The sequence below is a fragment of the Pelophylax lessonae genome, assembly GCF_965119305.1.
Source record: "Pelophylax lessonae genome assembly, chromosome: 7".
In the NCBI taxonomy this organism is placed as follows: Eukaryota; Metazoa; Chordata; class Amphibia; order Anura; family Ranidae; genus Pelophylax; species Pelophylax lessonae.
In genome coordinates, this window is record NC_138774.1 from 144,849,247 (window position 1) to 144,874,951 (window position 25,705).

At 39.8% G+C, this 25,705-nt stretch overlaps 1 protein-coding gene across 1 annotated transcript in view; it reads left to right on the forward strand.

The window, feature by feature from the left end:
- Positions 1-25,705, forward strand: part of PASD1 (PAS domain containing repressor 1) — a 115,457-nt gene that overhangs the window by 69,713 nt on the left and 20,039 nt on the right. The window contains exons 11-16 of the mRNA XM_082264609.1: positions 5,477-5,583; positions 13,487-13,634; positions 18,906-18,987; positions 20,986-21,109; positions 23,044-23,148; positions 24,707-24,786. Coding sequence (XP_082120735.1) covers positions 5,477-5,583; positions 13,487-13,634; positions 18,906-18,987; positions 20,986-21,109; positions 23,044-23,148; positions 24,707-24,786 — 646 coding nt within the window. The remainder of the gene's footprint in view (positions 1-5,476; positions 5,584-13,486; positions 13,635-18,905; positions 18,988-20,985; positions 21,110-23,043; positions 23,149-24,706; positions 24,787-25,705) is intronic.

Here is a 25,705-nt window from a genome sequence, read left to right on the forward strand (position 1 = left end):
TCTCCTCCGTGTAAGACACATGAAAGCCCGCATGGAGTTTGCTAAAAAACACCTGAAGGACTCCAAGATGGTGAGAAATAAGATTCTCTGGTCTGATGAGACCAAAATAGAACTTTTTGGCCTTAATTCTAAGCGGTATGTGTGGAGAAAACCAGGCACTGCTCATCACCTGTCCAATACAGTCCCAACAGTGAAGCATGGTGGTGGCAGCATCATGCTGTGGGGGTGTTTTTCAGCTGCAGGGACAGGACGACTGGTTGCAATCGAGGGAAAGATGAATGCGGCCAAGTACAGGGATATCCTGGACAAAAACCTTCTCCAGAGTGCTCTGGACCTCAGACTGGGCCGAAGGTTTACCTTTCAACAAGACAATGACCCTAAGCACACAGCTAAAATAATGGAGTGGCTTCACAACAACTCCGTGACTGTTCTTGAATGGCCCAGCCAGAGCCCTGACTTAAACCCAATTGAGCATCTCTGGAGAGACCTAAAAATGGCTGTCCACCAACGTTTACCATCCAACCTGACAGAACTGGAGAGGATCTGCAAGGAGGAATGGCAGAGGATCCCCAAATCCAGGTGTGAAAGACTTGTTGCATCTTTCCCAAAAAGACTCCTGGCTGTATTAGATCAAAAGGGGGCTTCTACTAAATACTGAGCAAAGGGTCTGAATACTTAGGACCATGTGATATTTCAGTTTTTCTTTTTTAATAAATCTGCAACAGTGTCAACAATTCTGTGTTTTTCTGTCAGTATGGGGTGCTATGTGTACATTCATGAGGAAGAAGAATGAACTTAAATGATTTTAGCAAATGGCTGCAATATAACAAAGAGTGAAAAATTTAAGGGGGTCTGAATACTTTCCGTACCCACTGTATGTATCATGTGATACTGCAAAGAATGCATACTTCAATGCTCTGTTGTAAAAAAAAAAACGAATCCCTTTAAAGCTAAAAAAAATTTGATTTAAAAAAAGGAGTTGCAGGGAGCAAATATGTGAGAGCATTGATTTGTAAAGGGGCAGTATTAGCAGTGATCTCTTGCAGTCTCATGTAATGTTTTTTTCATTTTGTGTCTTCTGAAAGTCCCCATTCTGTGAATATCTTCTAAAGCAGATCTCCAGTCTCCAACAACTCGTACAGCAAATTTTCCGTCTCTGACCATCGCCTTCTACATCAGTCTTTGACAGCTTTCTGTAACAACATTTAATTCTCTGAATATTATGTACAGCTTATTTCTAAAATCAGAGGGCCTCATTAGAGGCACCATATATTATAAGTATTGACCACCACTGTTATATAGCTTTGTAAGCAAGCTAATGATACATTTTGAAACCTTCAGTAGGAACATCAAAGAACTCTATGAAAATGAATCAATACTTTCTGAACTTTTCATCTTAAAATCAATGCTTTTGAAAAAGACATCATGGTGGTTTATGGATATGACAATTTTATCCTGATTCCTAAACCTCATTCCCAACTTAGTCTATTGCCTACACCTCCCACTAACCTAACTGGTATACAGAACTTGCCTTTGTTACAGTGAACTGACAGGTGTTGTTGGCTCAATATAACCCTGAACTCAGCACACTACAGTGGTAAAAGCTAGAATTTGCTATGACAAAGGCAGCCCACCAATGTCTCTGCCATTTATAGGTTCCTTACCCAGATACTGCAGCTAAATGCCAGAAGTGTCCTAGGACTGGAGCCGAGTAAGCTCAGAACTGTTGTCAGTTAAATGTAAGGTTGAGGGTAATTTCTGTATTCTAGGCTACAGAGGAGATAGTCTAAGTGGTATTCTCTTCATTAAGTTAAAAAATGTCCCACTATCTGTTCCTTTCCACACTCCCTAACACTTACCTAAGCCCTCTCTTGACACAGTGTTGTTGCCATCTGCAGCAACGTTAGTCTCTCTTCCTCTTCTAACAGGACAGGTTGAGAGCAGTAGGAGCCAATGGCTCCGGCTATTGTCAATCAAAAAGGAGGGGGTGGGGCTGAGCTACACTGTGTATGTCTGTGGATGCTCACAGCCCGGCTCGGGAGTGCACCTGCACATATGCCCCATAGCAAGTTGCTTGCTATGGGAACACGCAGGAGAGGAGGAGTGGATATTGCTAGTGGGGGACCCCAGGGGAGGAGGTAAGGGGCTGCCCTGTGCAATATTAATACACAGAGCAGTTAAGTTGGACCCTCTTTTTTATTTTGGGGGCGTAACACTGCTCCACATTTAGAAATGTTTCCTAAGTAATACTTAGTCAAAGATTTCCTCCTCTTGACACCAGTCATTTAACCATAAGGATTGATTGTTCTAATTCTGCTAACAGGAATCTCTCAGGTAGGCAATCTTGCATTTAGTTGCTGTCACCTTTAAATTTACTGTTCATTTAAGCACTATTTTAGTTACACACAGCGCATCAAAGGGAACTTGTTATTTTGCAGCTGAAAGATAGACATTGCACCCTACCTATTTTGAAAATGCATGTTACCTTGGCAAAGGCTTATGGTGGAGAGTAGAGGTAAGAGTCTATTTTAGTGATGTTATCGTTATCAAACCTAGTTTTCCTGCAACCTAACCTCCAAGCACTATGGTAACAGAAAAACAGAATGAAAGCACAAAAGACTATGGTGGGCATTAAAGGGTGATTGTACTTTTAAAGCACAATATCGCTTTTAAAAATACAGGGATAACAAAACAACATTGCAAACATAACCTTATACATTTATCTTTTTCCTGCTGAGAGCTATTGGTGTAAACATTACTGTGTTTACTTTCATCTTTTATTGCAGCCAGCACTGCAACATCAGACAAGGAGTAAGACCAAGCATGACAGAGAACTGTCCCTTGTTTGCATTCTAAATGAATGTATGATTTATTGATTGCAAAAAGGTTTTCATGCAACACTTTTTGCATCTGTGTTTTTCAAATGCCAATACAAAAGTAAAAGTAGTGGTGAAAAAACATCAGTGGGTTTACGTAGTTTGTTTTGCATATTAATTCTTCAAGATCCATGTAAATGGGAGCATGGTCAGATATGTGTTTTTTTCTTGCATCTAGTACTTCTAGATGAAATATATCTCTTTTTTCCATCTCTTAGAACTGGGAGGTATGTCAGTGTCCTTGTTGCATTAAGGTGTGCCTGGTGATTATTCTGCAGTGCACTCATACAGTCATCAGAGATCACAAACTGCTAGAGACAGACAGCTACTGAAAGAATCATGCTATACAACAGTGATGGCGAACCTTGGTACCCCAGATGTTTTGGAACTACATTTCCCATGTTGCTCATCTACACTGCAAAGTTTATGAGCATCATGGGAAATGTAGTTCCAAAACATCTGGGGTGCCAAGGTTCACCATCACTGCTATAGGGTAAAGAAGACATGTTCTGCCTCCCCAGTCTAAGCACTGAAAGTGTGATCCATGCAGCGTTTACAGCAGTGTTGGCAGAAAGCTGACTCAGAATGACACTTTAAAGATTGTTGTTTATTCTAAATATATTCCAGACAGGGAGCATTCAGGTCAAAAAATGGGTGGCACAGTGGTGTAGTGGTTAGCACTTTCACCTAGCAGCAAGAGGGTCGCTGGTTCGAATCCCAACCATGACACTACCTGCCTGGAGTTTGCATGTTCTCCCTGTGCATGCGTGGGTTTCCTCTGGGTACTCCGGTTTCCTCCCACACTCCAAAGACATGCTGGTAGGTTAATTGGATCCTGTATAAAATTGGCCCTACTATGTATGTATGAATGTGAGTTAGGGACCTTAGATTGTAAGCTCCTTGAGGGCAGGGACTGATGTGAATGTGCAATGTATATGTACAGCGCTGCGTAAATTGACAGCGTTATATAAGAACCTGAAATAAATAAATTAAAAAAAAAAAATAAAAGATCATATTATGACCTGCTTCAGCAAATTCACATGTGGATGGATTAAAGGCTAGACCATACTCCTGGTAGAGTGGAACAAACAACATAGAGAAAACCAAACTACAGGGCAAGGTAGGGACAACATTCTAAAAGGCAAATGATAAAGCAGACAATGCTAAATAGCAAGACACAATGTACGTGTAACATGAGAGCACATTTATCTAAACTTGGACTGTCTGTCTATAAAGAATGGGCAGGATTTAGATAGTATGTAGCAGCTGTCTGGTTCTAGCAGTTTATGGTTACAAAAGAAAAAAAAATGGTGAGTTGCAAAAAAAACATTATTTATATATCTTGGTGAGGAAGATATTGAATTAATCAGGTATGTAGACAAATATCTGTCTTGTGTTAAGATCTTGTCTACAAGAACCAGTACAGATGCAGGGAAGATGAATGCTAACAGTGCAATGTTTGTACTGATCTGGGCCTACGCTGACCGCTCTCAAAGAACAAGTAAAATAAGGAGAAGGAAAAGTTTATAAAGGTATTCAGAATTCCTGGATATATTTAAAAAAAAAACGATTTAGAAATGTATTAAAAGTCAAAATTTGAAGATGAATCTAAAATACTCCATATTCCTCTTTTACTGTAGTATGTTTAAACACATGCAGGTATTCTATGTTGTGCATATTTCAGCTTTACATGCGGTCGTTTCTTGTATCTAAGGCCCACTTTAACTTTTTGGTTACTGGTTTCGGGGCATTCAGCTCTGACAGGGCGGTATGTGGCCTTCCTTCATTGCCTAAGAGGATATATCTCACCAAATGTTGTTACCTCTCACACCAGCAATAAATTAGTATTGCTGCTCAGTGACTTTATAGCTTTAGAAAAACTCATGCTGGAAGACATGGAGACAACAAAACAAGTTGGTCCCTGGTGGGTCTATTATATAACATTTGGTTCATTCATTACAAATAGTAGTGCTATAATTAGGTTGTACTTATTATATATATATATATATATATATATATATATATATATATATATCAAAGGTTTTTAAACAAATCTTGTATTAGAATACATTGTAAAATGCAACAAACATGGGACTGTCATACATATCAATCGGGCCAATTCATCAATTCATACCTCTTTGCTACAGTGCAGTGCTTAACAGTATTTTTATTTTTTTCCATCAAGAATATGTAGTATGTATTTAGGGAAATGCAGCATAGCCCATAATGACATACATGTAAAATGCCTGTCATTGCACAAAGACATATGCAGAAAATACCCATAAGAAGAATTAAAAAGATCAAAATTGCATTAATTCTCTATAATGTAAAGTGTGCATCCAGCCTAACTTTGAGCTGCAGATTAAAGAAAGTGATTTTATTTTCCTGGTTGAAATATTTTTCTAGCTTTATGAAGCTTCATTTGTAAAGCACTGCACATCTTTCTTTTAAGTAAAAGCAGGTCAATGGCTCCTGGTAAAGTAGGACATCTTATGCTGGGCTATACAAATGGCAGTTTTTACAGTAGTTTGAACTCTGCCTTTTATAGTCTGCAAGTGTCAGCTGCCGCCTTCACTAACAACTGTCTTTTATCTTTGCAGGGCCCCACCTATAATTGGCTACTTACCCTTCGAAGTGCTGGGAACATCAGGGTATGATTACTATCATGCAGATGACCTGGAGCTGCTAGCGAGGTGCCATGTTCACTGTGAGTTACTTTTCCCTTACTCATGGTAAAAACATTGATCTGCTTTTAACCTGTGTACATTTAAGAGCCTTGGCTCATTTCACAGCAGAGACAAACATGAAGATCTTTTTTATTCCTGTAACATGGTTCTGCTTTATATTAGCTTTCTGAAAAGCTATGATTTTTATATCAGGTGTTACAGTTTACCACCAGGACACTGAACCAAAGGTATTAAAACCCTGTTTAGCTACAATTAATTTACCACTACATTGATTGTGACTGGGATTCAAAAGAAGGATCAAGAAAAGCATGGATCACAAAACACTTATACATGCCTGCTTTTTTGACAGTCAGTGACCCACTATTGATTGGGACAAGGGAACTCTTAGTGCTACATAAAAAAGGTATTCTGCACAGGGGTCAGAATTAAAGGAAGGTTTGAATGAAGGATGGTCGGCAAAATAGGGACACAATGTAAGTGTAAATCATAGCAATTTATTAAAAAATATTGTGGTGTGTGTATATACACTACCGTACAGGTACAAAATTGGTATATAATAATAAACAAAACCAGTCAAATTAAGGGAATTCCCTGGGGACCTCCAGATTACCAGAACTAGTGACCCTTATTGGAAGATTTCTCCTCTATTAGTCTTCTGGGGACAACCCAAAATATGGGGTTTTCTTTACTTTCACTTTCAATAATAACAATAAACAGGACAAATAGAGAGGATGAATCTCCCTATTGGGAACACAGACAGATGTTCTAATCCATCTGCACTCTATCCAAAACTAAGAAAAAAAAGTTTTGTCTTTAGTTATACTTTAATGTCAAAGGTTGACACTTCCTGATTAGCTTTATGTAACACAATAGTTCAAACTGAAATGAACTAGGTGACCAAAGTTTCCATCGGTCCAATTTTTTACTCTTCCACTCCATTGCCCATCACTCTTAATTTGTTTTTGTTTTTTTATGAATCCATATGTTTTTACTGAAACATAAGTGGTCACTAGAAGATTCCCTATTATTATTTTGGGCCAGATCCTAGGAGTCATATCCCATGGAATCTCTTTCATGTCCACTGCTGTGATTACGTGGGGTCATCAGATAGCATCTCATGTACAGGAAATGAAGATGTCTTACAATGGGAAGAAATCATTATCATCACATCTCAACTGACTGAAGTACAACAAATGTTTCTGCCTTTTGTTAACCATTCTTAAGAGCAGAATAGGATTGTTGGAGTCTTTGACAGTGAGATTTATCAGGCTATGAGAAGGAACCGGTCACAACACAATACCTGATTTATCTCAGACTGCATCTTCCCAAGTACAGCATGAGACAAGGTTTATGGGTGACTAGCATTGGAGGAAAAGCAGGCAAACCTATATCTTATTTCCCTTGTGTAAAAAGAATGAGGTTTGCTGAATATGAGGCCGGAGTGTAGCATTAGGAGTAAAGCCCCGTACACACGTACCGAATGTCGGCCGAACGATCGGCCGTCTTTTGTCCAGTGCTGTCCTGTCGGCTGAAAAGTGCTAAAGACTGCACACGAATTTTGTCGGCCAACAACAGCCGACTGCAGAAGTGATGTCATGTGATGGTTAACTTTCTGTGTGTTTTTTCTTCTCTGAGCATGCCCAGTCTTGCTAATCTGCTGTTTGTCGGCCGAATTCTGTACTGACTGGCGAACAATTGGCCGTTCTGGTGACGGCCAACAAATATTTTAAAGTCTGCATGACAGACTCTGTTTGGCCGAAAATGCGCTGTCGGCTGTCGGAAGCATCATACTAACAAGCCTACAATCGGCCGATCGGTCGGCGACCGAATATTTAAGGCCGACAATCGGTACGTGTGTACGGGGCTTAACAGTGAATAGTAAACTTTATAAAAAAAATTCACTTAGCAGCATAAAAAGGTGGCTTACTCCATATACAGTATATTTGTAACTTAAACTTACTCCACATGAAAACTGTAATTTCTCCATTAAAACTGACTTCCTGACAAATATTAAAAAGAAACACAATTTTATTCCACTTATGTACAGTATTCATTATAAGGTTGAATACATTTTTATTACCACATTTTTTAAATATGACAAAGATAGTCACTCATAGTGAGTGAGTTCAAATGCACATGAACAATATTAGCAAAGCATTGTAATATAAAAAGTTCTCAAGAAGGGTCAATATCCGTAATAGAGAACTGTTCTGAGGATAAACATATGTGAGGATAAACATACGTAAAGGAATACTGGGCAAAGGTATTGTCCTCAGCACCAGTATTCATTCTAAAAACATAAAATCTACTTTTACACAAAACTAACATAGGTAACATAATTTGTTTTGTTAGCAGTACAACAGATCTCAGACTGGGAGAGACAGGGCAGCTTTGCAGCGTTATCCCTTTGGTTTTCAAAAAAAAAAAAAAATGTATAGTTTCAATTGCCCCTCATGCAAACTTAATGTAAAAAACACCAAAAAAATAGATTTTTTTTTATAAATTTGAAACCAGGACTAAGGTATAATTTGTATTAAGTGCATAGTGTGTAAATGGGATATTGAAAACTACAAGGCAAAGGTAGGACACACTGTTTACACTGCTGTGCAAAACATTTAGGCAGGTGTGAAAAATGTTGTAAATTAAAAATTATTTCGGAAATAGAAGTGTAAGTTTATATTTATCAATTACCAAAATGGAAAGTAAATGAACAGAAGAGAAGTCCAAATCAAATCATCATTTGGTGTGACAACAATTTGCCTTCAAAACAGCATCAATTCTTCTAAGTTTACTTGCACACAGTTTTTGAAGAAACTCGACAGCTAGGTTGTTCCAATCATTGTGGAGAATGAACCACAGGTTTTCTCTGGATGTAGGCTGCCTCAAATCCTTCTGTCTCTTCAAATAATCACAGACACTCGATGATGTTGAGATCAGGGCTCTCTGGGGGCCAAACTATCACTTCCAGGACTCCTTGTTCTTCTTTATGCAGAATATAGTTCCTAATGACATTGTCTGTAGTATGTTTGGGGTTGTTGACCTGGTGCAGAATACATTTGGGGGCAATCACATTCCTCTCTAATAGTATGGCCTAATGGATAAGCATCTGCCTGTATTTCTCAGCACTGAGGACACCATTGATCCTGACAAAATCTATAACTCCATGTGCAGGAATCCAGCCTCAAACTTACCATGCTTCACTGTTGCCTGCAGACACTCATTATTGTACTGCTTTCCAGCAAACAATCTGCCTCCTGCTACAGCCAAATATTTAACATTTTGACTTGGTCCAGAGCACCTTCTGTCATTTTTTTGCACCTCAGTTCCTATGTTTTCATGCATAGTTGTCACTTATATGCGTTTCAACATCAGAGGTATGGCTTTTTGACCGCAATTCTTCCATAAAGATCACTTCTGGCCAGGCTTCTCCAGATAGTAGATGGGTGTACCTAGGTCCCACTGTTTCTGCCAGTTCTGTGCTAATGGCACTGCTGGGCATCTTACGATTTTGAAGGGAAGTAAACATGATGAGTCTTTCATCTGCTACATTACGTTTTTTTTGCTGATCACTGCATCTACAGTGTACGTTGCCTGTTCCCTTTGTACTTCTTCAAACGCCAGCCTGCTTTAAAATCTATGCCTGGGAGAGCCCTTGCTGTTGCAGTATAGCTACATTGTGCCTTGTTTCTGTGCTCAGTCATGACCTGGGACATAAAAATGTCTTCCACAATCTCACCTTAGTAGCAGAGTTTAGCTGTTCCTCAACCAGTTTAAGCCTCCTACACAACTGTTTCAGTAAATGACTTGCGTTTTCAACCTAGATATGAAATTGATGATCATTAGCTTCTACTTGGTATATTTGGTTAATCATACACCTGACTGTAAATCTAAAAAATCCCTGAAGTGTACAAAGTATGCAAGTGTAAGAATTGATGCTGGTTTGAAGTCAAAAGGTAATCACCAAATATTTATTTGATTTAGAGTTTTCTTTCATTCACTTACTTTTCATTTTGTAATTGATAAAAATAAACAACTAACATTTATATTTTTAAAAGCATTCTTACTTTACAGAATTTCTTCACACCTGCCTAAAACTTTTGCACTGTACTTTATATTGGATATATCATTTAGAAACTGAGAGATACAGGAGTCAGGTAAGACATATACTGTACTGTATATGAGATAGATAAATGAGATGTCATGACCACCAGGTGGCGGCACATGTACTGCATATGGGGCATATAAGTGAGATGCTTAGAGCTTCAGAAGTATGGTAAGCCATGTACTGTATATAGTGACTTAGTAATAGTAATTAGGATTTTTGTAAATTTTTTTTTTGTTTTTGTTTTAAAGAACAGCAAATCCAGTTCGTTGAAGACCTTTTTGTGTAGTAACTTTAAGAAGTCTCCACTCCCACATTCCTGGGTTACGTGCAGATAAGGGGTGCAGTTTCTATATTTTATATGCACCACAGTCTTTCTTGGAATCAACTGAGGGGAATGTTTAAGACTAGAGCAGACAGAATCTGGAGTGGTTGTGAATGGCAACCAATCAGCTTCTAGCTTTCATTTTCAAAGCCTAAAGCCATACTCAACTCTCCTATCCTTTACAGCCAATGACACCACCATCTTAGCATCTGTTTGAACTGCAGAGGCCATGGTGCTGCACATGTGATCAGTTATAACACCAGACATTTGATGGCTTGACAGTTTGGGTGAGAGCCCAAGCAACTATGACAGTTATCATTTACAGCATGCCTTGAATCAAACTGTTTTGGAAAATAGGCTCTTGGTTTAAAATCAGTCTTACTTCTGAGAACTGTGGCAAACTGTGGTTTAAAGCATAAACACTACAGCACGGTGACTGATAATATAGTGATCTGATGTAGGATCCTGAATTTTATGTCTAATCAGTTTGTCTAATTATTTTAAAGATGAATTTCAGGTGTGGATATTTTATATATATATTTGTATCCCATACCTGGCTGGTGCCCGTGGAAGTTGGAACTCAAGTCAAGTAGATAACGCTACTCCAATGATCTCCACTTGCTTCCATTTCCCATGCAGATAGGCTGCCCTACTGCTTTCTGATTACAGGTCAGCCACTTGGCAGGGGTGCCATTTAGAGAATAATTGTTCTTTGATTGGAGTAGATAGTTTGTGACATTACCGCTCTGCCTCTCCACCTCGTTCAAACAAACAACGCTTTGCATTCATTCAGAAAAAACAACACATTCTCGGAATATCACCTGTGCCAAGGTTCACAATGTGTTCAGAATGCAACAGAGCAGCTACTTGGCATGGGACCCCGGAAGCAGGTAGAGATCACTGGAGAAGCAGTGTCTGCTTCAGTGATTTCCAGCTTTTAGGGGCATTGGCCAGGTATGGTATATACATAATTATATTTGTCCAAACTAGACCAATTTAACTATTGTGGCAGATCTGTGCCCTGCTACAGTGTGAAATTTGTTAGTAACCCAGGATTCCCATCCAGGCAGGTTGAGGGGCTCCAGAGAATTTGTATCATTCAGTGAAAACAGTTTTTTCAGTTTTCTTCAGTTGGTAGAACCCGGTTTGGGACATGGGGCCTGGAGATTTCTTAGGAATCTGAGTGGGATGAAATCTCCAGTCCTGGGTCCATATTATGAGAACCACCGGCACACTAATTAGGCAGGTGTGTGCTGGGCTTTTAGGAGAGCCCTGACTGGGGTTCTGTGCTCCACCCCGGCAGACAGAGAAGGTCTTTGCCCAGGAGTCAGGAGGGTTAATCCTTCAGTGCATCCAGAAAAAAATTCACAGCGCTTCGCTTTTTCCACATATTGTTATGCTACAACCTTATTCCAAAATGGAATAAATTCATTATTTTCCTCAAAATTCTACAAATAATACCCCATAATGACAATGTGAAAGAATTTTTTTTGAAATCTTTGAAATTTATTAAAAATAAAGTACGAAACAAATCACATGTGCATAATTATTCACAGCCTTTGCTCAATACTTTGTTGAAGCACCTTTGGCACCAATTACAGCCTCAAGTCTTTTTGGGTATGATGCTACAAGCTTGGCACACCTATTTTTTTGGCAGTTTCTCCTTTGCAGAACCTCTCAAGCACCATCGGGATGGATGGGAAGCGTCAGTGCACATCCATTTTCAGATCTCTGCAGAGATGTTTAATCAGGTTCAAGTCTGGGCTCTGGCTGGGCCACTCAAGGACGTTCACAGAGTTGTCCCATAGCCACTCCTTTGTTATCTTGGCTGTGCTTAGGGTCGTTGTCCTGTTGGAAGATGAACCTTCACTCCAGTCTGAGGTCCAGAGTGCTCTGGAGCAGGTTTTTATCAAGGATATATCTGTACATTGCTGCATTCATCTTTCCCTCAATCCTGACTAGTCTACCAGTTTTTGCCACTGAAAAATATCCCCGCAGTTTTAAGCTGCCACCACCATGCTTCACTGTAGGGATGGTATTAGCCAGGTGATGAGCAGTGCCTGGTTTCCCCCAGACATGACGCTTGACATTCAGGTCAAAGAGTTTAATCTTTGTTTCATCAAACCATTAGTCCTTCACATGCCTTTTTGGCAAACTCAAGGCAGACTGTCATGTGCCTTTTTCTGAGGAGTGGCTTCCTTCTAGCCACTCTACCATACAGGCCTGATTGGTGGAATATTGCAGAGATGGTTGTTCTTTTGGAAGGGTCTCCTCTCTCCAAAGAGAAACGCTGGATCTCTGTCAGAGTGACCAGCTTGTTCTTGGTCACCTCCCTAACTAATGCCCTTCTTCCCTGATTGCTCAGTTTGGCTGGGCGGCCCACTCTAGGAAGTCCTGATGGTTCCAAACTTCTTCAATTTACAGATGATGGAGGTCATTGTGCTCATCGGGACCTTCAATACTGCAGAAATTTTTCTGTACCCTTCCCCAAATCTGTGCCTCGATACAATCCTGTCTCGGATGTTTACAGAAAATTCCTTGGACTTCATGGCTTGGTTTGTGCTCTGACATGCGCTGTTAACTGTGGGACCTTATATAGATGGGGCGGCACAGTGGTGTAGTGGTTAGCACTTTCACCTAGCAGCAAGAGGGTCGCTGGTTCAAATCCCAACCACAACACTACCTGCCTGGAGTTTGCATATTCTCCTTGTGCCTGCATGGGTTTCCTCTGGGTACTCCGGTTTTCCTCCCACACTCCAAAGACATGCTGGTAGGTTAATTGGATCCTGTATAAAAAAAATTGTCCCTACTATGTATGTATGAATGTGAGTTTGGGACCTTAGATTGTACGCTCCTTGAGGGCAGGGACTGATGTGAATGTGTAATGTATATGTAAAGCGCTGCGAAATTGACAGCGCTATACAAGTACCTGAAATGATAATAATAATAGACAGGTGTGTGCCTTTCCAAACCATGTCCAATCAACTGAATTTACCACAGGCGGACTCCAATCAAGTTGTAGAAACATTGCAGGGATGATCATTGATGTTCAATACCCCTGCGAGGGAAACTCATGTTTTGTGTTTTTCTTGAACTTTCATTAAATAAAATTGGGCAAAAAACACCCTTAAAAAAAAGAAGAAAAGCTATTTCCCTGTAGCGCTATCACTTAAACCAAAGTCTTACACTATGTATAAAATATACCATACCTGGAATTCTTCTTTAAAGATCTGTAGAGAGAAACCATTATGCAGCCAGATGTGGGACCCCTCTTCGGCTGGAATCCATACTAGTGGCTTTATTGCCTGTGACTATAGTTACACCCTTACTGAGATATGGAGATATTTGTCCCATTCACAGCAGATCACTCGTGTATGCATTATGGTCCACTATTCTTTCTCATGCAGCCTAAATCTCATTCTTGTTTTATATATTTTGATCCTGTCCTCTTAAATATCTAACAGTAGTGATTTTGTTTTCTTTTATGGAAATCCAGTGATGCAATATGGAAAAGGAACATCCTGTTACTACAGATTTTTAACCAAAGGACAACAATGGATCTGGCTGCAGACACGCTACTACATCACTTACCATCAGTGGAATTCCAAGCCAGAGTTCATTGTTTGCACTCACACCGTTGTTAGGTAAGCAATGATTATAGCATTCTGTGTTTGATGGATGAATTGTACACATCAGTTAAGTAGTGTCTTTGTGCACCAAACCATAATACAGCAAATTGTCAAAATCCTGCAGCTGTTTGGCACTGTGCTGTTCCTTATTATTGAGTTTAGGTTTAACGTGACCTTTTTAGGATGCATGTGATTAAAAATGTAAGATTTAAACTTTACAGATTTCTCTTGAGACTACTGCTTTGTACACAGTTTCTGTGTTTATATGAGCCTTTATAAGTTTACGCATTTAACTTTACTGTCAATAATAAAATCTTATAAAATGTTTAGGAACAGCTGCTGTTGTGATCTACTAATTACTAATGTTTCTGCTTAACAACAACTGAAAGTCTATATTCTGTTTTAGCAATACTTGTGCAGCTCAGATAATGTTTGCAGTAAATGGCGCCCTCTCCTGGCTTCATTTCGTTTTAGTGCAGATCACATATTTGGTTTTCTGCTGTATTGAAACTTTATTGAGCAATGTTGGATTAAAATGAATGTGTCCTATGAGAAATAAGGGGTCTGTAAATGCTGAAAATGCTGGGTGCCTGGCTGACTTACACAGTGAACTAAATACTGTCATTGACCTGGAACAAATATTCATTTTAGGAAAGTCAGAAGTCCTTACCTGCATTCTCATAGCTCCCAACTTTCAGAAATGATAAAGAGGAGTATTTTTTGCACACACTATATAGGTGAAGAACATGTCTCTTCCACTGCCTAATTACCTGGAACATAGAAATCTAAGATGTATAAATTAGTTGGCTAAACCACAAAGGTGCTTGACCTCTATTTTTCTTTATATTGAATTGTCAAAATAACATAATATAATATAATAAAACACCGATGTAGGAGGTTGGATAAAACATTTATTGCAACATAACACTTATAGTAAAATAGTACCTTTTTTTTTTTTCACAAAAGTTTTTTTTGAAATATCAGACAATAAAAAATACAAAGTAACAGTTTCACTTGGGCAGTATACTTAGAACCAAAAAAAAAAAGGGTGCATATAATGTTAAAAAAGAGTAACAAACCAATATGAACAACAGTTTTAAAGGCGAAATCTTGAAAGTCAATACAGAGGACATCGTTAATGTAAATACACGTGCATCAGAACGTAAAAAGATCAGAGAAGTATTCGTAACCTGTTAGAAACACTCTAAAGTGGAAAAAAGATTGACTACGAATGGGCAGTGTCAATAACCTAGTTGACGCTGTAAGAAAAGAGAAGAAAGAGAAAAAATAAAAGGGGGGGGGGGGAGAAAAAGAGATATGGGAGGAAAATAAAGGGGCAAGTGGAGAGGGTGAGGGCAAAGGAGGGGGTTAGGGGACACATATGCGTCCATCTTCCTACCCCCTGCACCAAACAGGGATACGCATCACTATAGGTCTCGGAGAAGACCACAAACAACCCCAATCAAGCCTTTTAAGCCAGAGGGCTTAAACTGGCATCAGGTGCTTGTGGGTAAAATAGTACATTTTGTATAGAGATGTACCCAACATTCTAAAAAGAGGGACAACAGAGGCTGCACAAGGGACAGAGGGATTTGGTCTCAAAAGAGGGAAAGTCTTCCAAATGAGGGACAGTTAGGAGATATGCATACTTGTTCCAATTATTACAACAATAGGATCATCATAACGGCCTCTAACAAGTTAAAAAAAAATGGTCAGCAAGGCCATTTCCGTGTTCCTCTCATGACAGATTTCCTTTAATCATAACATATACTATTCCTTGTCTACAAGATTCCTTTAGCATTATTATTTCAGAAAAGTAATATAAGTTTAGTTGTGTTTTAGCTTTAAAACTTTATGTGTTTGATCATATCTGAAAGAATAGGTTTTCACTCTAGGACTTTGGCCCAGAATAATACAATACAAATCTTGCAATGCTAGCCAGCAAACAGGGCTAATTGCAACCTGTCTTAACATTTATTGAAAGCAGACAGCTCATTTGCATGTGTTACATGCATTAGCAAGTGGGAGCCATGCACAGATGTTTCCAAATGTATGCAAATGAGACCTCTGGTTTTATTAAAATTTTAGAAAAAGGTTTAAACTCTTTGCTGGCTAGTGGGGTTAAGTACTGGGACATTATGTACAGTGAGCTTTGCTGTGAATAGATGCTCACATCTGCATCATCCTTTGCTAATGGTAAATTGATTGGGAATTCCTGCATAGCAACAGCAAGCAATCAAATAAAATCTATTTTGTTTAATCCACATAGCATGCATGTAGACAGATGTGCTTTAGCATCAGCCTTCCCATGTTAAGAGTATTCTTGTGCTGGATGCAAACGGCTGTGGCTTTTTGCACTGAGTTACATTTTTAGCAGACAGTTGTTTTGAGTGAGAGGTGATAAGATGTCTATAGCGGTGCCATTGGGTCACTATGTTGTATTTTTAACATAAAATAACCTTAGAAAATAACATGAGTACATAAATACATAAGTAAACACATCTAGTATATGACAGTCTACTTTAAATGTTAGTTGCAGTATAAGGTGTATTACTATGCCCAGTTCATTTTATAACAGAGTGAATCACTGAGTACCATTTGCCATTACCTATAATCATAATTATACAATTTACTGGAAACAAATATGTGTGTTATAAAATTGAAGGCGTTTTCAAGGAACTGGCCAGCTTGTACATTTCTCTGGACCACAAAGTAATACACGCACACACACGCACACACACACACACATAGGTGTGCGCACAGGGTGTGCCAGGTGTGCCGGGGCACACCCTAATCACCCTGTGTGACGCATATTCCCCCTGTTTAGACCCCTGATATTTCACCAAATAAAAAACAAACATTCTCCTAAATTTTTGCTATGAAATAAAAATGATATAATTGTAAGAAATAATAAAAATAAAAAACTACTGACATCGTCCACTGCCCTGAGGACACCAATATCTGCCCTTATGACATCATCCATTGCACAAGCATACAGTATGTGTTTGAGCTTTGGGGTGCACACCCTAATGCAATGGTCTGTGCACACCTATGCACACACACACAGTTCTATATGCAACACTACCTTCTGGTAAAATCAGTATTGAAGTCCTCTAGGCACACATGATGATGCACTGAGAGTACATTATACTATATTTAAAGTGATATTAAAGTCTTGTTTTTTTTGTTTTTTTTGTTTAAGAATAACTGGCATGTTATACTTACCTGCTCTGTGCAGTGGTTTTGCACAGAGAAGCCTAGATCCTCCTCTTTTCGGCTCCCTCGCCCCTCTCTGGCCCCTCCCTCCTGCCAAGTGCCCCCACAGAAAACAGCTTGCTGTGGGGGTATCTGAGCCGAGCCACTGCTCTGTGTGTCCATTTAGACACAGAGCCGAGGCTCAGCCCACGCCCCCTCTCTCTCTCCTCATTGGCTCACTGACTTTGACAGCAGCAGAAGCCAATGTGGCCCACTGCTGTGTCTTAGCTAATCAGGAGGGAGAGTCCCAGACAGCCAAAGCTCTCTTGCAACCAGGGCTGCTGTTAGAAATCCATGGGCCCCGTAAATGACAGGGTCCCCCCTCCTTTTTTTTACATATGTACACAATTTACTATGCTTCATCGCTGAATGGACACAATGAGTGATCTGTACCGATCGCTCACTGTGTCAATTCAAGAAAGGAAGAGGCTGGTAAATAGAACATATTTACTGCGCACACCCCTTCTCTATCCTGAAACATCCCCCTGTGTGCCATCAGCAGCCGCTGGTGGCAGAGAAGAGGAGAGAAGTTGGCAATGCTGCAGGGGAGAGGGGCCCGGGCAGCAGGGGGGGGGGGGCTGCAGATACCAATCCCCCTGCATTGCAACTGAAGGAAGAAAAGAGATGAGAAGCTGGCAGAGCTGCAGGGTGAGCCACAAGAGTTGGCAATAAGTACAGCAGTCGCTCCTGCTCAGCAGGTGCCTGGGCCCCCCTTTTGAACTGATGGGGCCTGGGCCCGGTACAGGAAGGCTGACTGTACTGCCTTATCAGTGGCCCTGCTTGCAACATTGCTGGATTGAAATGGGGCTCAGGTAAGTATTATGGCGGCTGAGAGGGGCTTTTGCACACAGAAGGTTTTTTATCCTAATGCTTAGAATGCATTAAGATATAAAACCTTCTGCCTTTACAATCACATTAAAGGGGCCCTGTCACCAAATTGAAAAAAATGTGTAGTACGAGCACAAAAAAATATAAAAGTATTTTAAATGCTTACTTACAGTGTTTTCTCTTTTGACGTAAATCTTTTTTTTTTTTTAATTCAATTGCAATGTGCCTTTGAACTTGCTATAAAATTTGACTACTCACGTCACAGCCCTCTGCTCGCCTGCGAGTGTCTAATTACTCTCTATGCTGGCCCAATTGCTTCACCTCTCTCCTCATCTTCATACATTACTTTTATGTAGCAGCTGGGGGAGAAACAAAAGGAAAAACCCTGGAGTGTCACAGTAACAGCACGAAATCTGCTGGGACTGCTGACTCGACATCTAAAATGGTGCCACCCAACTGCAGTTTCAGGACTTTTGCTTGTATACACAACAGAGGTTTGAACAGGTAAATAACATGCCAAAAATACGTTAGATACCCATATAATCATATGGGAAGATTTTTGTTGAACAGCAGGATCTCTTTCAAAAATATGATCTTTCTTCAAGTAACTATAAACAATAGAAATAAAAAGGATATATAGTTGAAGTGCAGGAAAAGGGGGGCTGCACTGTGTACCGCTACATAGGTTTCCAGTACAATGGCAGCTGTTTGGATTATTAATGCAGTATGAACCCTAATCTTATAAAAGCAAGGGTGAACATTAAGTATGATAAATCTGTAAATATAACAAGCTACTTTGTGACAATGTGTTTGCGATGGGTGAGCAATTTAGCTATCCTAGTCACTGAAGCCTTGACAGTAACACATCCATCTCCACACCCTCCTCTGCATCATCCTGGATAACCGTACAAATGTACACATCATAAAGCACTGAATGTTTGTATTTTATTATAAGAGCTGTTTTTTTCCTGATTCAGTCCTACTCAGCTATAACTTGCTAAGGGGGAGTAGAAACACAGGAATTAACATTCCTGACAAAAGCATAGGGATACTCTAGAAGTTGGATTTTATATTATAATGTGAATTTTGTGTGACCAATTTAGATAAAGTGTGCTTACTAGAGTTTTTTGGATGTATGTTGGCCATATTAACTTTTTATACATTCCTGTGTATATGTGATGACATGTTTTTATCATTTATCAGTTATGCTGAAGTTCGAGCAGAGAGGAGGAGAGACCTTGGGCTTGAGGAGTCAGCTTTAGAACTGGCAGAACCATCATTAAAGGTACACTGCATCATCATATCAAAAGGAAAACTTTTATGGGGCACGGGATTATAGTGTTTTTGGAACATTCTGACATATTTCTGCTTTCATTATATAAACCTTAGTAATTAAATATACAAGTCATCTTAGGTAAAGATACCGTAATCATTTTGTTAACTACCAAGCAGATAATTTGGGTATTTCAACACTGTTATGATTTGTTCTGAGAAGGATGGTCATCAGTTGTGAGGATCATAGTATAGGGTAAGTAAGTATGCAAACAAGGTGTGGGGTTAGAATTAGAGTTAGATTACAGGTAGGGATTTGATTATGGTTATTTGAGGGTTGGGCTTACATATAGAGTTTGAGTCAGAGTTACAGGGAGGGTTTGGATTAGGGTTCCCTGGTGGATTTATGTTAGGCTTACAAGGAGTGTTTAAGTTATGGTTACATTTGGGGGAGGATTTGTGTTTGGGTTACAGGAAGGGTTATATCATTAGTGAAGAGAATACTGATGTAGGAGAACCGTGTATGCAAACAAGGAGTTAGGTTTAAATAAGAGAGCTTTAATATTAGGGTTGATGCTACATGGAGGGTTTGGGTTACAGTGTTAGGATTATTTAGAGGATTTCTGTTAAGGTTACAGGGAGAGGGTTTGTTAGGTTTGGGTTAAATGGAGGGTCAGTGTTACAAACAAGGTTAGGGTTACAGGAAGGGTTTAGGATATGTTGCATAGAGGTTTAGGGTTACATAGAGGCAGGGCAGCCATCAGAAATTTCGGGGGCCCTTACACAGCTTTAGGCCTGGGCCCCTCCGGGCCTGACAACCAATATTCCTTGGGGCCTGTCCTCTGGCCGTCCCACCGAGTCCTTCAGGGCACACACTTTTATTTTTAAACTCTTACAACTTAATATATGAAAATGAATTCAATCCAGCATAGATACAGCCCCAAATATTCAACAAAGAGACATCCCAATCCAGCAAAGAGATGGCTTCAAATTTTTCAGCAAAGAGAAAGCCCAGTCCAGCAAAAAGACATCCCTTCGGCTGCATCGGCTTACTCTGTGGCTGCCCTGCTTTAGCAATTGCTAGCTACTACAACAGCAACAACTCAATCTCGTTGGTTGGGGCCTGGGCGGCCGGGCCCCTCAGAATCCCCGGACCCCCTACATATGTATGGGCTGCCTCCCCCCTGATGACAGCCCTGCATAGAGGGTTTGGGTTATGGCTGCAGGGAGGGTAAACGTTAGGGTTACATAGAGGGTTTGTGTTTTGGTTACAGGAAGGGTGACTGTGAGGGGAGCCTTAGTGTTGGCATTGCTCGCTGATCCTAAAACTATCAGTGCCAGTCTCCTAGCAGTTAAAGCAAATGTTCTTAAATGTATTAGCCTGGCTAATACTAACAACATAATCTCAGGGCTGTCATTTCTAGTCACTTATGTGTCTAGAAAATCATAACCTGATCATTGTACTTGGAAATAGAAAGATCATTTTTTAGTTTAGTGATATATTCTTTTTTTTTTAGTGAAGAAGATCCTTCTTCTTGCATTAACACAAATGATTCCTTCCTCGTTGTTTCAAATATAAAATAATTGAACAATCCAAAAATGGCATTGAGGTCTTCTTTTTAATGACTTTTGAAGATGCATGAAGCTGGCAAGTCAAATATAGACAGCTCACAGCCATTTAACTTACCTATATCCACCTAATACTACAATATCAGTGTTTGTCTTTGATTTAAGACGGGAAGTACCTACAGTACATATATGTATGTAGCTTTGTCTCATGTATACTCTTTTAATATGTACTATAAGTGAATGATGGTATATGAAGCTTCATGTGTTGCGACTTTAGACGTTTTCCTAATGGATAGCAAGAATTTTCATGTCTAGTGTGAGTCCACTCTTCATTTTGCCTGAAAGCCCCACAAGGTCATGGATGATATTGAAAACTGTGCACAGTGTAACTTTTACTCCTTGTTATTTGTGAAAAGACTAATGGTTCATTTTCTTCTTTCAGAGTCAGAACACTTTCTTGGACATTAGACAGTGTACAAATACCCAAGAGCCGAGCAGAGAAGGAATGTCTGTGTCATCACATAGCTCTCGTAGATCATCTCATACTGCCCTCTCAGACTCTGCTTGTATGTATACCATTATAAAGATCCTCCAGCGAAAACTGAGATAATAATATAACTGACATTTTTTGTATATGCCATAGTACTGTACTTTATTCTACAAGGAAACATGGAAAAAGCAGTTTGTCAAGTCACATGGTAGCTAAAAAAAACTGTTTTTAAACAATCCCCAGTTTGCTTCATTAAACATATTACTCAATAAACCATAATACCTTAGTGATTTAAAAGCTTTTATAGGTATTCTATTTATTATTTAATGAGTGATGTTACCAGGCGTGGCATACTGCTTGTGCTGCCCTAGTTACTTCATAAGGAACTGAAGGTTCCACAACTCCCTTTATTATCCTGCTATAAAAGCTCCAGCTCTATGCTCCCTGACAATTAGAAAACCTCAATAAATTTTGCAACAGTAGCACCAGTGCTCAGTTAGGCCCAATGACACACTTCTTAGGCACCCTAATTAGAGTTTCATTACCTGTTGTATAAATGAATGATATCCTAATAAGGATGCTCAAGGGTTGTCCTATGGGCACTGCTGTTACTGTAACAGGATGTGATGCCAGAGATGCTGTTATTTTCAGTGAGGGTGCAGCTGGAGTACACACAGAAGGGTACTGAAAGGAGGAATGCAGGGAAACGCAGTTCCACCACCTCCAGCACTGAATGGCAGGGAGTTCTGGGGTGTGCTGGAGGGTTTATTAATGCTGCCTGATGGAGGAACTTTTGTTGCTGGTGGAGGTGTCTTATCTTGCTGGGGGCTCAATTGTTGCTGGGAGGAACTACTGTTAAGGGAGTTAAGAGGTCTATTTCTGCTGGCTGCTGGGGGGTCTATTGATGCTGGCTGCTGGTAGATCTGTTGTTGCTGCTGGGGGTATTTTTTTTTTCTGGGGTGGTATTTTGTTTGGGGGGGGTCCCTTGTTGCTGGGGGAAATCTAGTGCTGTGTTGGGGGTCTATTGTTGCTGGGGTGGGGGTCTATCAAGTTCCATACAAATTACTTAGTAGCACAAAATGATACTTGGTTCTGTGTTCTCTAAAAGGGGTGGTACTGGGAGGTGAGTAGGGGGTGGAACCAAGGGACGGTGCTCATAGGTGGGTAGGGGGCTGAGACGAAGGGTGAAGGGAGGAGTTCCTGCACCTATTCTCTGAGAAAAAAAAAGCCCTGGATAAAACAAATGGACAGCTATGCTTATAGAAACAATATATTGTGCATGGCTTGTGAACTGTTGTTAAAAATACAGATTCTGACTTGATGAGCCTTGGCATACAAACTATAAAGATGCTTGCTTATGTGTACCATTGGGCTATCTGTATTCAGTGTCCCCCACAAAATACAGTTTTTATGTATTGGGTGGTGATTATGCAGCATGCATGTACAGTAAGGAGTGGTGAGCTGAGCTCCATTTGCCTTCCTGGGTAGATAGCTATTGAGCTGGACAGGTTTTCTCTTTGTATAGAGCCATAAGGTAAACTATAGCTGGTGCTGGAGGAATTTTGTTAAACTGAGGTAACAAATGCCAACACCCTTTTTCCATTTGCCATGATGATTAAATCTATGTTTTAACATCCTAATAAATCCTTATTTTCAATTATAATGATGTAACTGGTACTTGGGTACATTTTTGCCAGGGAAATAATCTTAAAAAAAGTATAATTTGGGTGTAAGCCAGAATGGTTGGTAAGGCTAAGCTCTAAAAATGAAACCTGTATTGGGATGATTCTGACGTAACTGAATACAAAAGTGAGGGAGGGTGATCAAAGCAGTCTAAGCAAAAAGGGTTTCTTGTAGCTCCAGTATAATGAATGGGCACCAAAGGTTTTGCTATACTGATCCTCGGTTCAAATTTTGTTATCTTTTATTACATATTTTCTAAAAACATTAAAGTGCATCTACTGAATACATTTTTCTGCTCTTACTGATTACAATCCTTCTATATTCTAGCAACCTCATCTATGAGACCTACAGAGGCCAGCACACCCTCCAGACACTCCTTAAGTCAACAGGATAAACCCCAGATGAGAATGGCACCAAGTGCAAACCAGGCATGTATTTATATATTGCACAATTCACTCAACCCATGTTTGTATTGTTTTTAATCATATATATTTTTTTTTTCCATGGTGGGAGTGCAGACATTTTGATATACAGTATACTCACTCTATGCTATTCACTGGGTAGTGAAGCCTAAATGCCTGGAGCATGTCTTGTTTCCATCCACAACATTTTGTTGGGGGTGTTTGTGATTAAGTGTTAAAGTTGAGCTATAGGCAAAATATTTTTTTTTTTTTTCATTTTGGATAGAGCAAGGGAGGGTTATAACCCCTGTCAGATTTATTTATTTTTTTGCCATCTGTGTCCCATTGTGAGGATTTCCCTTCACTTCCTGTCCCATAGCCAAACAGGAAGTGAGAGGAAATCCCTGTAAATGAGGATAATTCCTTGGGGACCCTGAGCTCACCAGAACTAGTGTCCACATTGGATTATTTCTCTTCTGTTACTTTTCTGTGGACAACCCAACATGTGGGATTTCGTTTCACTTTCAATGATAATGGTAAACATGAGGGTGAATCTCTTTAATGCTAGCACATACAGCAATAAAAACTGACAAGTCTTTGTAGCAAACACAGCCACTGTATATTGTCCTTCGTGTATGCATTATGTTTATTGCATGTGTGTACCTTTAAGAACCAAGTGTTTGTAGTGTGGTTTGTGTGGAGAGAGTGAGAACTCTTTCACTTGGGACTATCATATGTCTGAGCAGTGTCCCTCAGGAGATGGGTGGGGGTTTGTTATTGTTAAATACCTGCCTTCTATTGTCCTATTGTTTCTGTCTGGCAGAGTAAGGTTATTATGGGATGTTCAGCTTTGTGTGTGGAATGTCTCGAATAGGGAGGGGTTTTGGCAGAGTGTAGATCCCTTGTGTTTTCAATAAACAAGGCATTCTAGTGTTTGACCTCCAAGCTATGTGTTGTCTGGTTATTGGAGGGTTGGGAATATTATACGCTACCAGGATTATTGTATGCTGTGTCTGACTACCAGTGGAGATATCATGGTGAGATGGTGACACCCGGTGATGAAGATGGATTCTTACCAGAGATCAGGGAGATATGAGCTTAGACTGCTGGAATAGGCCATCCAGTATGTGGATAACAGAGAGGGGTGTGCTCTCACTGGGATATCCCGAAAACTTGTCCTGTTCGCAGCTGTAGGTTCCGGTGGCTCAGGGCGCAAAGGCCAAGAAGATAATACCCAAAGGGAAAAAAAAAGGACTGATGGTGCATTACCTCAATACAAATTTATTGGAAGGGATGGCAAACCCTTACATAAAAAAAAAACGAAACACAAAGTTGAAAACCAGCTCATTAAAAGTGCTTGGCCGCCTGCAGAACGGTCCGTAGCAAATGACAGTGCAGTATTTACATTAGTCTACTCTACTGGAAGCCTATAAACAACCAGCACCAAACTTCAGGCACTGGGAGCAAATGTACCATTAAGATGGTTTTGCTTTACTGTATTGCTGTCATTTCATGTATCTGCTGTTGATGGAAAGATGTATATTGAAATACTAATAACAAATTATTGGGGTTTAATTTGTAGGCTGTAGCACCTGCTCAAGCTCAACCTGAACACCTAACGCAGCATCATGTTGTTCAACCAACTGTTTCACCGCAGCAACCTATCTTGGTAAGTTTGAGTAAAAAAAAATCTTAAAAAACCCAAAGTTTAGGGCTTATTCCTCACAGTTTAGACAGACTGTAAATGGAAATATTCTGTGTGCATTCATGAAAGTTGATAGATAAAAAGTTATCTATTTTTATAGATCTCTTTTAAAGAGGGATTTTTGTTCACTTCAGAGGCCTTAAGATGCACCCTAAATCTACCATCAGGCTAGTGCTCTTGTTAGCTAGCCCACTGCAAATGCTTTTAGGAGTTTACCATGAAATGGATTGGCACCCAGCATTGCCATCTACTGTTACAGTTAAGAGAAGGGAAGTATGCCCAAAAATTCCAACCTCCCAGACTCTTATCAGATCAGCTAACCCATACACATAAAGCTTTATTCCCTAACCCTTCCATGTCTTCTTTATTATTCTTGTCCCCTCTCCTGTGTTCCCAAAAATGAAAACACATATAGCGTGATACCTTCAGTATTATTGTTGGATCTATAATATTTATATTATTGTGCTCACATGTGCGTGTATTCAACATACCTGTGAAATCAGCAGTGGCTCTTTACTTATTCTCTCCTTCTGCCTATATTCTTACCAGCAAACAAACTTTGTAGCACTTATCATTCTAAATCAATTCTTCCTCCAAACCTCCCTCAAGTCCTGAATTCTCCTCTTGGCAATATCTCCCAAGAAAAGAAAAACTCAATAGTGCATCCAAAACAAACATATACATACAGTATATGAATATCCTTCAAATTGTGCTCACAATAACCTGTGCCAAACAAGTGATCCAATTCATTTAACTAAAGTGCACCTTTGACAACGTCATCTCGAGGAAACACAGCAGATGGTGACGTCAAGACGCCTATTTCAGAACCGGAACAGCCCATTCTGCCACCTTGGTCATTGAGAACATTAGTCACTGCCTATGT